Source organism: Sinocyclocheilus anshuiensis, unplaced genomic scaffold (genome assembly GCF_001515605.1).
Source record: "Sinocyclocheilus anshuiensis isolate Anshui unplaced genomic scaffold, SAMN03320099.WGS_v1.1 scaffold91, whole genome shotgun sequence".
NCBI lineage: Eukaryota > Metazoa > Chordata > Actinopteri > Cypriniformes > Cyprinidae > Sinocyclocheilus > Sinocyclocheilus anshuiensis.
This window is the reverse complement of record NW_015552636.1, coordinates 1,439,338-1,452,435: the sequence shown is the minus strand read 5'-3', so window position 1 is coordinate 1,452,435 and position 13,098 is coordinate 1,439,338. Positions and strand designations below refer to the sequence as shown.

Below are 13,098 nucleotides of genomic sequence, written 5' to 3'. Positions count from 1 at the left end.
AATTGTGTGCATGTTCTTTTGAATGTGTTTATACTTTAATTTATCACGGTTTAATGTTCAGTCAATATAATTAGAAGTTCACAACATTAATATTTTCTGCTGCTTGGTAGGGAAAGCAATGCAATACCTTATTTAAGGAAAAAAGTTATTTAAAAGGAGCACAATGCATATCTATTGACCAGAATATGGTCAACTTTTTGCATAGTATTTCATGTTGGTTATTGCATTAACTGTTGTTTCCAGGGTTATCATTTATCAGTAACATTTAGAAGCAGCTTGGAGACGTTTTACTGAAATGAAATAAAACGGAAAATTTCACCTAATACCATTTAGTTAATTGGATCCATGCAAGTCAGCACAAAAAAATTAGATCTAATTTGATTTAAAAAGTCAATTTACTTACAGCTTTTGTCAGAGCCTCAGATTCGGGTTTCCTTCTCAGTAAATTACACTCTGCAGCTTTTAAGATGTATTTAGATGATTGGATTATGAATGAGATAAATGTAGTTCAGAAACACTGACAATAATGCATCTGGATAGAATGGCAGCAGCTGATTGGCTGGAAACTCTTTGATTCAGTGCACATATCAAACTATAGCTGAATTCAGTTCAGACAGCTCGTCCTTTTGATGATTCTGGATGAATATTCACAAACACGCAGTGGCTTATAAAACCCTCAATTCCTGGACAGCACACCTGTTTCTGTGAAGTGCAGTGCATTCATCTGAGACAAAGCGCGCCGGAGACCTGAGAAAATGATAAAACACTTCATTTTCATGCGTTTCATTCAGAGAGAGAATAATCACAGGCCGATGGATCAAACACGCCTGTGTGTGAGTGAGTGAGTGTGTGAGTGAGAGTGTGTGTGTGTGATGTGTGTGTGTGTGTGTGTGTGTTTCTGATGGACAGAGTTACAGGTGTTTGATCAGTGTTTGATTTGATATAATGCTGCTCTACTTCATTAAATCCAGCCGGCTGTGGACTCATTTAACAGTTTTCTTTAAAGATACATAAATATTCTATATCATTAGTTTAAAATATATTGGTTTCTATACTGTATTAGAGAAGCAACCTCATATCATCTTTGCTTGACTCGTTTGTCTTGAAGAACCATCATTCAACAAGAATAAACCTCTCTATTGAACCACCGTGATCTGATGAATCCAGGACACAGTGAAGCTGTTTAATAGAGAAACCAGTTTAGAATGATGTAAAACATGTCTGATAATGTTATTCATGCGAGTTATTAATCAATGTGATTCTGAGATTTTATATCATCATTCTCTTGGTCATTTGGACAGAAAAGGTTGATGATCCTGATCTGGATTTGTTTGAATTGTAAGCTCTTCAGAATGAGAACAAATTGACTTAGTCGTAGGGCAAAAGTAAGAATTTGGTGAATCTATTAAACACACACACACACACACACTCACTCACTCACTCACTCACTCACACACACACACACTCTCTCACTCACTCACACACACACACACTCACACACTCACACACACTCTCACACACACACACACACACACACACACACTCACACTCACATTTTGACTCATGTGATTCTTTGTACAGATGGTTAGATTTTCTGTTGGTGAATAAAAAATGAATCAGTAAATAAAAAAATTGCAAAACAGAAGCTTCTAGATTGGTGGTGTCAGACTTTTATATGCTACTGTAAACACTGTAGTTGTGAAATGAAGGTGATTAATCAGTGAGTAGTTTTCCTGTCATCATGATCCATTGTCAACATGTTCCTGAGAAACCTCATAAACTGAGTGATCGACACACACATGGTCACAGTGACTTTGCAGTTCAGTTCATTTAAACTTGTTATAGCCTAAACCTTACTATTAACATTTGGCATGCTGGTTTAATAATGGATTGCAAAAAGAAAATAGAAACTTAAAATATAGGATACATTAGGATTTAAAAAAAGACTTGTAAGCAAGCTGTATATATATATAATTATGTGAAATTCTTATTTAAATATTAAGAACATCGTTCATTGTGTTCGCTCCAGGACATGGATTACATGGATTATAATTTTTAATTATTAAAATTCTTCTTTGAAGCAATTAATTTTTTTCGACTATCAATTATACATTTAGTTCTGCAGTACCTATAAAAAGTGTTTATTTATTGTCCAGAAACAGTGTCTAAATACCAAAACTATTCACACATTTATGAACGTGTCACTGTTTACAGCAAGCTAGGTGACAGCAGATAAAATTGCATTTAGCGGAGCGCCGTCTGTCGGTCTATATGTGTATCGCATCTACAGTAACTGCATCGGTCCTTTCTCTCGATTTCTTTCTAATGTTAAACTGACTTCCGGTTAATGTCCTTTCTAGCGAATAATTTCTACAGTTCAGAGTCACGTGAGCGGTGACGTGCGCGCAAAGCGGAAGTGAACGCGGCGGTGTGATGAGGGAGAAACACACATGTCAGCGTTATTATTAATTATCAGAGTTTAATGAAATGATCAGATGATCGGGTTTAATCTCCGTCAGGATGCCGCTGTTGACTCAGAATAAGCGAATAGAGCGCGTCAACTCAACCGCGGAGCTCTTCAGCAAACACCCGCATCTGAAGGTGACGTTAAGTTACAAAATAATACACAAAAATAATAATATCAGAGCCACTTTAATATTATACTGCAGCATGCATGACTATAATAGACCCTGCTTTCTTTACAATTTAAACACTTGTGATGTATAAGATAAACAACATCTTAGAAATGCATTTATTTTATTAATATTTTATTAGTTTTGTAATAGTAGTATTATAGGCCGTATGCATGCACAGACTGTAATATATGTCGATCTTTCTCTTTGTATTTAAATACTAGATAAACGCCATATAATCAGTTTTTATTATTATTTACACGGTGTGGCATGCTGTACATTTCTCATATCTATGCATGCATTTTTACAAGCTCATATTAATTAGATCTTAAGAAGTACTTCTTATAATAAATGTAATTGTATAATTTGCACTGCAGGATTATTGAAGTAAACCGCAAAATTTAAAATTATATAAAATTTTGTTTAATATAAAAATATATTTAAAAGAATATAAAAAAAGCACTTTCATTCCTATGTTATAAAGAGTTAAAAACCCCATCAGTTTCCGTGTTATTTGCCAGTTATGCACACATAGTGTGCAGTGCATATAGTAATCAGAGGTGGTTGATTGGTTGATGTGTGTCTCTTAGGAAAGTGCGCAGCAGTTTGTGTCCAGAAGTCCAGAAGTTGTGGACACTAAACAGCTCCTGTATGTCCAGCAGCGGGAGTTTGCGGCGACCACACCAGCGGACAGTGAGTGTTAGCTCTCCATCTGATGAACGGTGATGTGTTGAACACACTCTAATGTTTCTCTCTCCTCAGATTCAGTCTCTATCCTGGGATCCGATGACGCCACGACATGCCACTTAGTCGTGCTTCGACACACAGGTAACATGAGCCTTCATAGAGTCAGTGTCTGTGTTGGTTTACTGTGTGTTTGTGTCTGATCCTGTGTGCCTCTTCTGCAGGCAGCGGAGCGACGTGTCTGGCTCACTGTGATGGCTCCAGCACATGGACTGAAGTTCCTCTGATAGTCAATGCTGTCACTTCTAGAAGCAATCCAGCAAAAGAGGGCAGGTGCTGTAGATCCGTCCCACATCGCTGAACAGGAATGTCAGACTGAAAGGACTTTATGTGTGATTTATGGCTGTGTTTGTGTCTTCAGACTGGAGCTGCATCTGGTCGGTGGTTTTGATGACGACAGGAGCACCTCGCACTCACTCAGCCTTAGTATTCTGGGTAGGTTGAGTACAAATGCACGATGAAGATGAAACATTCACTGTGTGATCAGAAACCAGAAGTGTTTCTAAATCTTTTGCATTACAGCTGCCTTTCAAAAGCAGAAGGAAGAGATTCAGCTGGAGACGTGCTGCATCACAGGTCAGTCGTGCTCTTCACTGACATGGGACATTCTTTTACTTCTATTAGTTTATTTACCTTAAAAATAAATGTGACCCTGGACCACAAAACCAGTCATAAGGGTCGATTTTTCGAAATTGAGATTTATACATCATCTGAAAGCTGAATAAATAAGCTTTCCATTGATGTATGGTTTGTTAGGATTGGACAATATTTGGTCGAGATTTGGCGCTGTGTCACGCTAACCACCGCACCGCACACACACTCTGCTCCGGTCCAGAGACACGATAGCACGGAGCGGATCACATGCGCGAGTCGGCGCAGACCACAAAATATATCGGAGCTATTTGAATTCTACACAGAATGCTATATTTTATAGCAATATGGATGAGATTGTGGCTGTCAAATGCGGCTTTACGGAGCTCAACGGCTCTAGCCCAAGCTGTGATATAAACGAACGCTATTGGCTATTTTAAAAAGGGGCGGGGCTGCTTGATATGTCCCGCCCTGTCTTCCTGTTTCAGTTAAAATGACGTCAACACAGAGTAACGCTGCATGTTTCTAAGCATTTCAGGGGACCTTTAAGACTGCTTTTGTGCTCCAGGGTCACAGATAATGAAGATTCTGTCATCATTTACTGACCCTCATGTTGTTCCAAACCTGTATGACTTTATTTTTTCTGTGGAACACAAAAGCAGTCATTTTGATAATATCCATACAGCAGCTCATAGTTATCACATATGTCAAAAAAGCCCATGAAAGCAACAGAAAAGTAGTCTCTACAACTTACTCACTATTTTCCAAGTCTCAGATCATATGGTGTTTCGTGTGAGAAAATAAAGACCCAAATTTAAGTCATCATTCATTGAAAATCGCCCCATTTGTTGCGGTGCTAAAAATCTCATTTGGCAAGGTTTGCATTTTATTCGATTATTTCGGTCTGTTCTTCAACAGAAAGCTGTTGTATTACTTCAGAGAACATGGAATATAGTGCATGATATTTTTGATAATTGCATAACTATTTCTGTCTCTTTAGACATGAATGACGTCATCAGAGACGGGATTCATCGGCCCGTGGTGTATGGGATAGGTACTGTACAACATCTCCGTCTTCTCTCAGAAGTGTGTTAGACACTTCAGCACAAATGTGATGCGTTTGTTATCTGAGTTATGAATTTTCAGTGTTTAAAAAAAAAACAGAGCTCTGGACAATGCTAAATTAAAAATAAAAAAGACACATTTTTGATGTATTCACCAGCTTCACACAGCACCAGAAATACAGCATGACTTTATTTGCTGTTTTTAGATAAAAATTGCAATTTCTTCAGGCTTGCTGTGCTTTTTTTTGTAGGGCTGCACAATTTGGCCAAAAATTGTGTGATTACGTATCAATATGACTATCAAATAAGAACCATTAAATTAAATAAAGTAATAATTAATAATTAAAAAATATTAAACGATCAGAAATAGTACTATTGCAATATTTCAATGTAAAATAACAATAAGAACAATAATAATTTATTTGACAGTACTGTAAAACTACAATACAAATATTTATGGCTGTCTTAATTTCTTAAATTTCAAATGTTAAACCTTTAAAGCCTCTCTTTTGTTGATTTGCATGCACTTCCTGTTGCAAGTTTGTGAAGATGTTTGGCATGTGTTTCATTCCCAAATGCACATAATAAGCGACTCCAGAGCAGATGCAGAGATTTTTTATTTGTGAACTGAGCTGCTCCGAGACTCTGAGAACACTGGATCGCAAGCTGCTCACGTTTAAATGCATGCAATGCCGCGCTTCACTCTGAAACACACACAGCTTATGTTTATTTAACTAAATTGCAGCCCTTGTGATTTCATAATCACGTGAAACCGTATCGCAGTTTCAGTTTTATTTGGATTGATCATGCAGCCCTATACGAGACACTGACAGAGCGTTTGTGTCCGAGTTCAGGAGTGAACGTTAAAACGGGTCAGGTGTTTCCAGCTTCGTTCACATGTCGAGGACCAGCGGAGGAGCTCCGATCCGCTCGCACCTTCTCTGGTGCACAGGTACATAGATGAAGCCGTCATGCAATATATAGCACTCATTAAAAATATCTGACTGCTGAATGCTGCGACTGACCAATCAGAATTGGTGGACCGAACTAACTGCTGTATAATCTGAAATATTGGTGTGTGTTATTGACAGATGGTTGAAGTGTATGACTCTAGCAGAGAGCTTGTGAAAATCGACCCGTGCAGATGGACACCAAACAACGACATGGCCTTCTGGCTGTCCCAAGATGATGAAACCATCCTACAGGTCAGAAATCCCCTCACTGCTAGTTTATTGAACCTTTAGACCAAATATGTGACCCTAGACCACAAAACCAGTCATAAGGGTCAATTTTTCGAAATTGAGATTTATGCATCATCTGAAAGCTAAATAAATAAGCTTTCCATTGATGTATGGTTTGTTAGGATAGGACAATATTTGGCCGAGATACAACTATTTGAAAATCTGGAATCTGAGGGTGCAAAAAAATCAAAATATTGAGAAAATCATCTTCATCAAATGAAGTTCTTAGCAATGCATGTTACTAATCAAAAATTAAGTTTTGATATATTTACAGTAGGAAATTTACAAAATATCTTCATGGAACATGATCTTTACTTAATATGCTAATGATTTTTGGCATAAAATAAAAATGGATAATTTTGACCCATACAATGTATTGTTGGCTATTGCTACAAATATACCCCAGCGACTTAAGACTGCTTTTGTGCTTTTTCGTTGAGTTTCGTATATTATCCATCAGGCTTTTATAGCTCATATAGTCTGATATAGAGAGAATATACAAGAAAAAACAACAGAGAATCAAACTGAGCAAAAATTGGCAATTTGGTGCAGATGCTGAAGTTTATGACCAAAAAGATAAAATTCTGATGCTTGTAATGTAAATCAATGAGATCTTTATAACAGTATGCATAGCAGATGCTTACATAAAACGATAGAAACATCAGTCGTCACTATGCATCTCCAATAATGTCTTGAGATTTAAACGATCTAAACATATAATGCAATGCAATCCAATGCTGATTGAGAGATGAAGAAATAAACGCTCCTCAAAAGCCTGATGAGACGTGAATCACAAGCTGAAGGTGGATGTTTGTACAATAAAAAGGCCTTTTCATTGCTAAAAAAACGAAATGCATGAACTATCAATCAGATGACAGAAGGCATGGAGTAGATTGTGAACAACATGCTAACTTTGATCATTTAGAGGCCTATCAGATATGATACAGTAAGGTGTGTATTTCATCATTAAGTCAGATCTGCAGGATGAAGTGACTCTTCGCATTGATTTCTCGTCTGGTTTGTCCGTCAGTATTTGTCCACGTCTCCACATGCAGAACCTCCTCACTTCGTCCATCACATCAAATCCACCATCCAGTTTCTGCTGGATCACCCGACTGCAGACGGGCTGTTTCCAGGCGGTCAGCCGCAACTGTACCGCCGCGCTGAGGACGGCCGCTGGAAGAGAGCCTAAACACTGACCTCTGACCTCTGTGACCCACTGTAACCCAACTAAAGGCCTTTGACGTCTGCTGTTTAAAGTAGAAGCTCCTTTACACTGAAACACACTGAGTGAAGCTCAGATTGAGTGTTTAAAGAGTGACTTCTGCTCAGAGTGAACCGCACCTGCCGGCCCTTACATAGAAACAAGAGTCTATGAACTATTTCTTTTCATTTTTATTTCATATTTGTTATGTATGTCAATGCAAGTGTGTACATGGATCATAAGATGTGTTCTTTATTTTACACTAACTGGATATGATGATGTTTTTTTCCTAACATCTTAGCTGCATCTTATTTGCTCACTAAACATTAATTTTGGAAACTGTAAATAAAGTTGTGATCCTTTGACGAGGAATAAGAGAATTCAAATTCTGTTGCCAGTGGAAACATGGTGTTTTGTTTATTTAAACCTTTATATGATAATAACAATGAATGGAAACTTGAAATATATTCCTCTTTAGACAGTGTTGTCTTAACGAGGATCTGCTGTTTACTGACAAATTTTAGTTTGTGTAATATGAAATACTAAAGTACAGCATATCTATAAAACATTGAAAATATGAAGGAAAAAAATCAATTGTTTTGCGTAACTGTAATAATGTATTCTAAGGTGCTGAATATAAATAAAAAGTTTATTGGGCCTATTAAAGCATACAGATTGAAAATGCAAAATCGCAATGGTTTGAGAACACATATAGGCAATATCTTCATTTGTTGTTTCTATTAAATATTTTGGGAGAAAGAGCTGCAGTCTAACAGGTTAGTCCCGCCCACAATGTTGTTTACGACTTTAAGACATAATAGTAAAATGCGCGCGTTCGTGGCATTGAAACCAAAATGATTAAACAAATGTCAGTCCATTCTTTAAAAAGAATATATTGGATATCCCATTTGAAAGCAGGTGAAACCAGACCACCTGCTGGTGATGGATATAGATTGGAAACTTCTGAACCAAGCGTGTCATCATTTGTGTTCGATTCGCTAAATAGATCCGTCCTTTGAGGAAAGAAACATAAACATAACATAAACGTTGTACTGGATACTTCACAACAAACTGCATATTTGCAGCCACGCGCATTTCTACGGTCCTCGATGTTTACTCTCCTTTGAACGTGATCTGACAGAGACACTTACTTATGAGATCATCTGTAGCCCTTTTGCTCACTCTGGATGAGAACAGTTCTTGGAGAGTAGGGAGGGTTGTACCAGCGATTCGCTCAGCAGTCCGGACTATCCGACGTAGTCTTCTGAGTTCAGATTTGGTAGCTGAGCTGAACCAGACAGTTATTGAAGTGCAGAGGACTAATTTTTGGTTTCTATGGGACAGGGATGATGGTGGAGCATTTGAAGCAGGAAGGGACTTCGCACAGCTCCAGTGATCTGTTGAAGATCTGTGAAAAGATGGGCGCCAGCTGGTCAGCACAGGTTTTCAGACAGGCTGGTGTCACACCATCTGGGCCTGGTGCCTTTCTTCTCTTGCTCTTTCTGAAGAGCTGACCTGATCTGAAGTGCAGGTGTGGGGGAGAGGGGGGTTGCAGGAGGTGTGAATGGTGTTTTTTCAAACCTGCAATAATACTCATTCAGATCGTGTGCTAGTTGTTGATTCTCCACAGTGCTAAGGGATGGTGTCTTGTAGTTGGTGATGTCTTTCAAACCTTTCCACACTGATGAAGGGTCACTGGAAGAGAATCGGTTCCTTAGCTTTCCAGAATAATTCCTCTTTGCCACTCTGATCTCCTTTTCCAGTGTGTATTTGGCCTGTTTTTACAAGACTCTGTCCCCATTCCTGCGAGCATTTTCTTTGGCTTAACGGAGCTGTCTGAGTTTTGCAGTGAACCATGGTTTGTCATTGTTGTAGGTTAAATGAGCAGTGTTGGGGGTAACGCATTACAAGTAACGCAATCAGATTACTTTTTTCAAGTAACTAGTAAAGTAACGCATTGCTTTTTAATTTACAAGAGAATATCTGAGTTACTTTTTCAAATAAGTAACGCAAGTTACTTTTTTTTTTTTCAATTTATTGATTGACAGCTCTGCTGTCCCCATGTCGAGAGAAATCAGATGATGTTACTCTAGTTCTAAAATAAATATGAATATGCATTAATTTAAATTTACGTTCCCTTCAGCCTGAGGCTTATTCATTTCACTTTTGGTGTGAAAAGGCTTTTATATTTGCCAAAAATAGAACTTTTTTATTTTAAAAACAAACAAGCAAGCCCTGTCCAGATTTAAAAAGTAACGCAAAAGTAACGTAATGCATTACTTTCCATAAAAAGTAACTAAGTAACGTAATTAGTTACTTTTTTATGGAATAACGCAATATTGTAATGCATTACTTTTAAAAGTAACTTTCCCCAACACTGTAAATGAGTCCTGGTAGGAATGCACATGTCTTCACAGAAACTGATATAAGATGTTACGGATCCTGTGAGCTCGTCCAGATCGGTGGCAGCAGTTTCAAAGCTGCTCGTGGGACAGAGTGATATGCATCCTTTATTGTTGTGTAACAGTGATCCAATATGGAATTATGTGTCTTGTAATTTTCATTTTAAAAATGAAGGTGATAATTAAAAATAGTGTGTATATTTTATCAAAGAGATTGTGGTTCAGTGTTGAATAGAAAATATTCAGAACATTTCACTAATAAAACCAAGAGATATGTTTTCCTCATTTTTTTAAGGAAACTTATGCAATTTTGAGGCTTGAATTGAGGAACTGATTAAACTGGGGAAAAAAATAATAATGAAAGAAATGAACCTACCTATTTATTTTAAGAGAATTAGGTCAGTTATACTGTTTTTTTTTTGGCAGTGATTGTTAGTTCCCAGCATGCTTTGCATATGGATGGATACGGAGAGTAAATATTGAAATTGATAAATAATAATAATAAGAAGAGTCTACTATAAATGCATAATAGTAAAACATAATTGACTAATAGTTTTAACACTTCGTTGGTTAGGCAGAGCTTCATTCATTATAATAAACGTGTGGCGTTTCTAAAATTCTTGTGAAAATCTAAGGAGATAGCTACATTAATTGAAGCAGTCTGATGCTTTACCAAAGGTAATATTTTAAGTATATTTTAACCATTATATTACCTACCAGGGAGTGCCATGCAATATTTTCATCATGAGATTTTTGTGCACTTAGTATATCATACCATGAATATTATTCTTAATAAATAATGGTAAACAAATTTAGCTTGTCCTTGTTTAGAACTTCAGTTATAGTTCTAGACATTACGGAGTTTTGGGTTATGTGCGCAGAGATGAATGCACAATGACCTGTTCAGCAACATGAAAGAAAGATGTGCTAAAATTTGTTTTGAAACAAAATATCAGCAAAACAGGTATTTCAGAACAGTAGGATCAAATTTTTGTGCTTATTAAAGCAAAACCCTGCAGTACAGAAAAATCAACTGCCTGTTTTATGTACTTCTCCACTCGGAACCTAAGGAGCATTTCTGATCAGCTTCATCTGCTGCTCAAGGGCCGCCGTTAGGGCTGTGCAAATAAGGCTCCGCCCTATAGAGGGACCCCACAGCGGAGGCTAGGGACAGCCTTGGATGTAAGACAACTATGGCTGCTGGAGTCTCATCAAAAATAGGTAGGTGACCTTTTAGAAATATTTTGATGAAATAAACATTAATTGTATTCAACCGAGGCTCACTTCATCGGTCAGAGATATGAATTGTGCTCTTGGGAAATTATGAGGTTGACAAGAGCAAAGTGATCAAATCCATCCTGGGCTGCAGGGATCTTGTGGAAGAAAACGTGGGTCAGTGTGTATATGAAGGTGAACAGGCTGGAAGAAGGATCAGTGTTGTGGAAGCACCAGGATGGACCTCAATGCAGCAAACACCAGAAAGCATCAAGAAATCAATCAGAAGAAGCGTGTCTCGGAGTCCTCCAGGACCTCACGCTCTGCTTCTGGTCATTCCTGTGAAGAGAGATGAAGAGTCTTCTACAGGTGATATTAAAGCAGCAGAGATGCACATGGAGTTACTGTCGGAGCACGTCTGGAAACACACCATCGTCCTGTTTGCTTGTGATGATGGAATGGGAGAGTTTGCCATCAGAGCTTACTTTCAGAAAGCAAAGAAAATCCTGGAGAAGTGCAAAGACCGAACCTACATTCTTGAGAGACGCAGTAAGATCAATACCTAGTGCATGTCACTTATGCACAAATCTAACGTTGTTTTCTTTAACAGTGACAAAAGTGAAGCCTGACTTTGTGAATGACCCACAAGCACTTTTGATGCATTACTTCAAACCCATCACAGTGATAGCGCTGGCTGTATTCGGAGCGCTTCTCGGCGCAGTCGCTGGAGCTGAATATGGAGTTTCGGGAGCTTGTGCTGGATTACTTTTGGGAAGCATTCTAGCAGTTTTCCTTGCCTTCTTGGTCTATAAAGTAACAGGAAACAGGATCAATTAGTAACTACATAGATACATAGGTTTACATACAAACTAACAGTGCGTTAATAGTTCAACTGAAATCTGTATTATAAACACTGAATATTAGCATGTCAAATATACATTTAATAATTAGCAATGTAGAACTTTTGAATCTGATTACATTCTCAACCAGATCACAAACACTTGCAGTGGTGCATATGTTTAATTATATCTTATGAATGTCTTAATCTGGAGAATGAATACATAAGAAATAAAAATACATAGAAAAATGCTTTACTGGCTCATGGTGGATTTCTCCACATTTCTCTGTTTCTCCTGAATGTGACTCCATGTGACTCTTACATATATATATACACTCACTGGCCACTTTATTAGGTACACCTTGCGAGTACCGGGTTGGACCCCCTTTTGCCTTCAGAACTGCCTTAATTCTTCGTGGCATAGATTCAACAAGGTGTTGGAAACATTCCTCAGAGATTTTGGTCCATATTGACATGATAGCATCACGCAGTTGCTGCAGATTTGTCGGCTGCACATCCATGATGCGAATCTCCCGTTCCACCACATCCCAAAGGTGCTCTATTGGATTGAGATCTGGTGACTGTGGAGGCCATTTGAGTAAAGTGAACTCATTGTCACGTTCAAGAAACCAGTCTGAGATGATTTGAGCTTTGTGACATGGTGCATTATCCTGCTGGAAGTAGCCATCAGAAGATGGGTACACTGTAGTCATAAAGGGATGGACATGGTCAGCAACAATACTCAGGTAGGCTGTGGCGTTTAAACGATGCTCAATTGGTACTAAGGGGCCCAAAGTGTGCCAAGAAAATATCCCCCACACCATTACACCACCACCACCAGCCTGAACCGTTGCGACAAGGCAGGATGGATCCATGCTTTCATGTTCTTTACGCCAAATTCTGACCCTACCATCTGAATGTCGCAGCAGAAATCGAGACTCATCAGACCAGGCAACGTTTTTCCAATCTTCTATTGTCCAATTTTGGTGAGCCTGTGCGAATTGTAGCCTCCGTTTCCTGTTCGTAGCTGACAGGAGCGGCACCCGGTGCGGTCTTCTGCTGCTGTAGCCCATCTGCTTCAGGGTTCGACATGTTGTGCGTTCACAGATGGTATTCTGCATACCTTGGTTGTAACGAGTGGTTATTTGAGTTACTGTTGCCTTTCT

The 13,098-nt window shown here is 38.3% G+C and overlaps 1 protein-coding gene and 1 pseudogene across 2 annotated transcripts; both read left to right on the top strand.

The window, feature by feature from the left end:
• The first annotated feature begins 2,382 nt into the window (after positions 1–2,382).
• On the top strand, positions 2,383–7,942 carry LOC107666719 (protein N-terminal asparagine amidohydrolase-like). Of its 2 annotated transcripts, none has more exons than XM_016458151.1 (10): positions 2,383–2,601; positions 3,224–3,326; positions 3,396–3,461; positions 3,542–3,650; positions 3,739–3,812; positions 3,900–3,953; positions 4,969–5,022; positions 5,887–5,984; positions 6,124–6,237; positions 7,329–7,942. In XM_016458151.1, the coding sequence occupies exons 1-10, from the start codon at positions 2,521–2,523 to the stop codon at positions 7,470–7,472; spliced, it is 897 nt and encodes a 298-aa protein (XP_016313637.1). In that variant the 5' UTR covers positions 2,383–2,520; the 3' UTR covers positions 7,473–7,942. The 2 variants fall into 2 exon arrangements, with proteins under 2 accessions (XP_016313637.1, XP_016313636.1); XM_016458150.1 differs by having other exon boundaries at positions 7,304–7,919.
• A 3,130-nt stretch (positions 7,943–11,072) lies between these two features.
• On the top strand, positions 11,073–11,660 carry LOC107666666 (GTPase IMAP family member 4-like; annotated as a pseudogene).
• Positions 11,661–13,098: the final 1,438 nt, after the last annotated feature.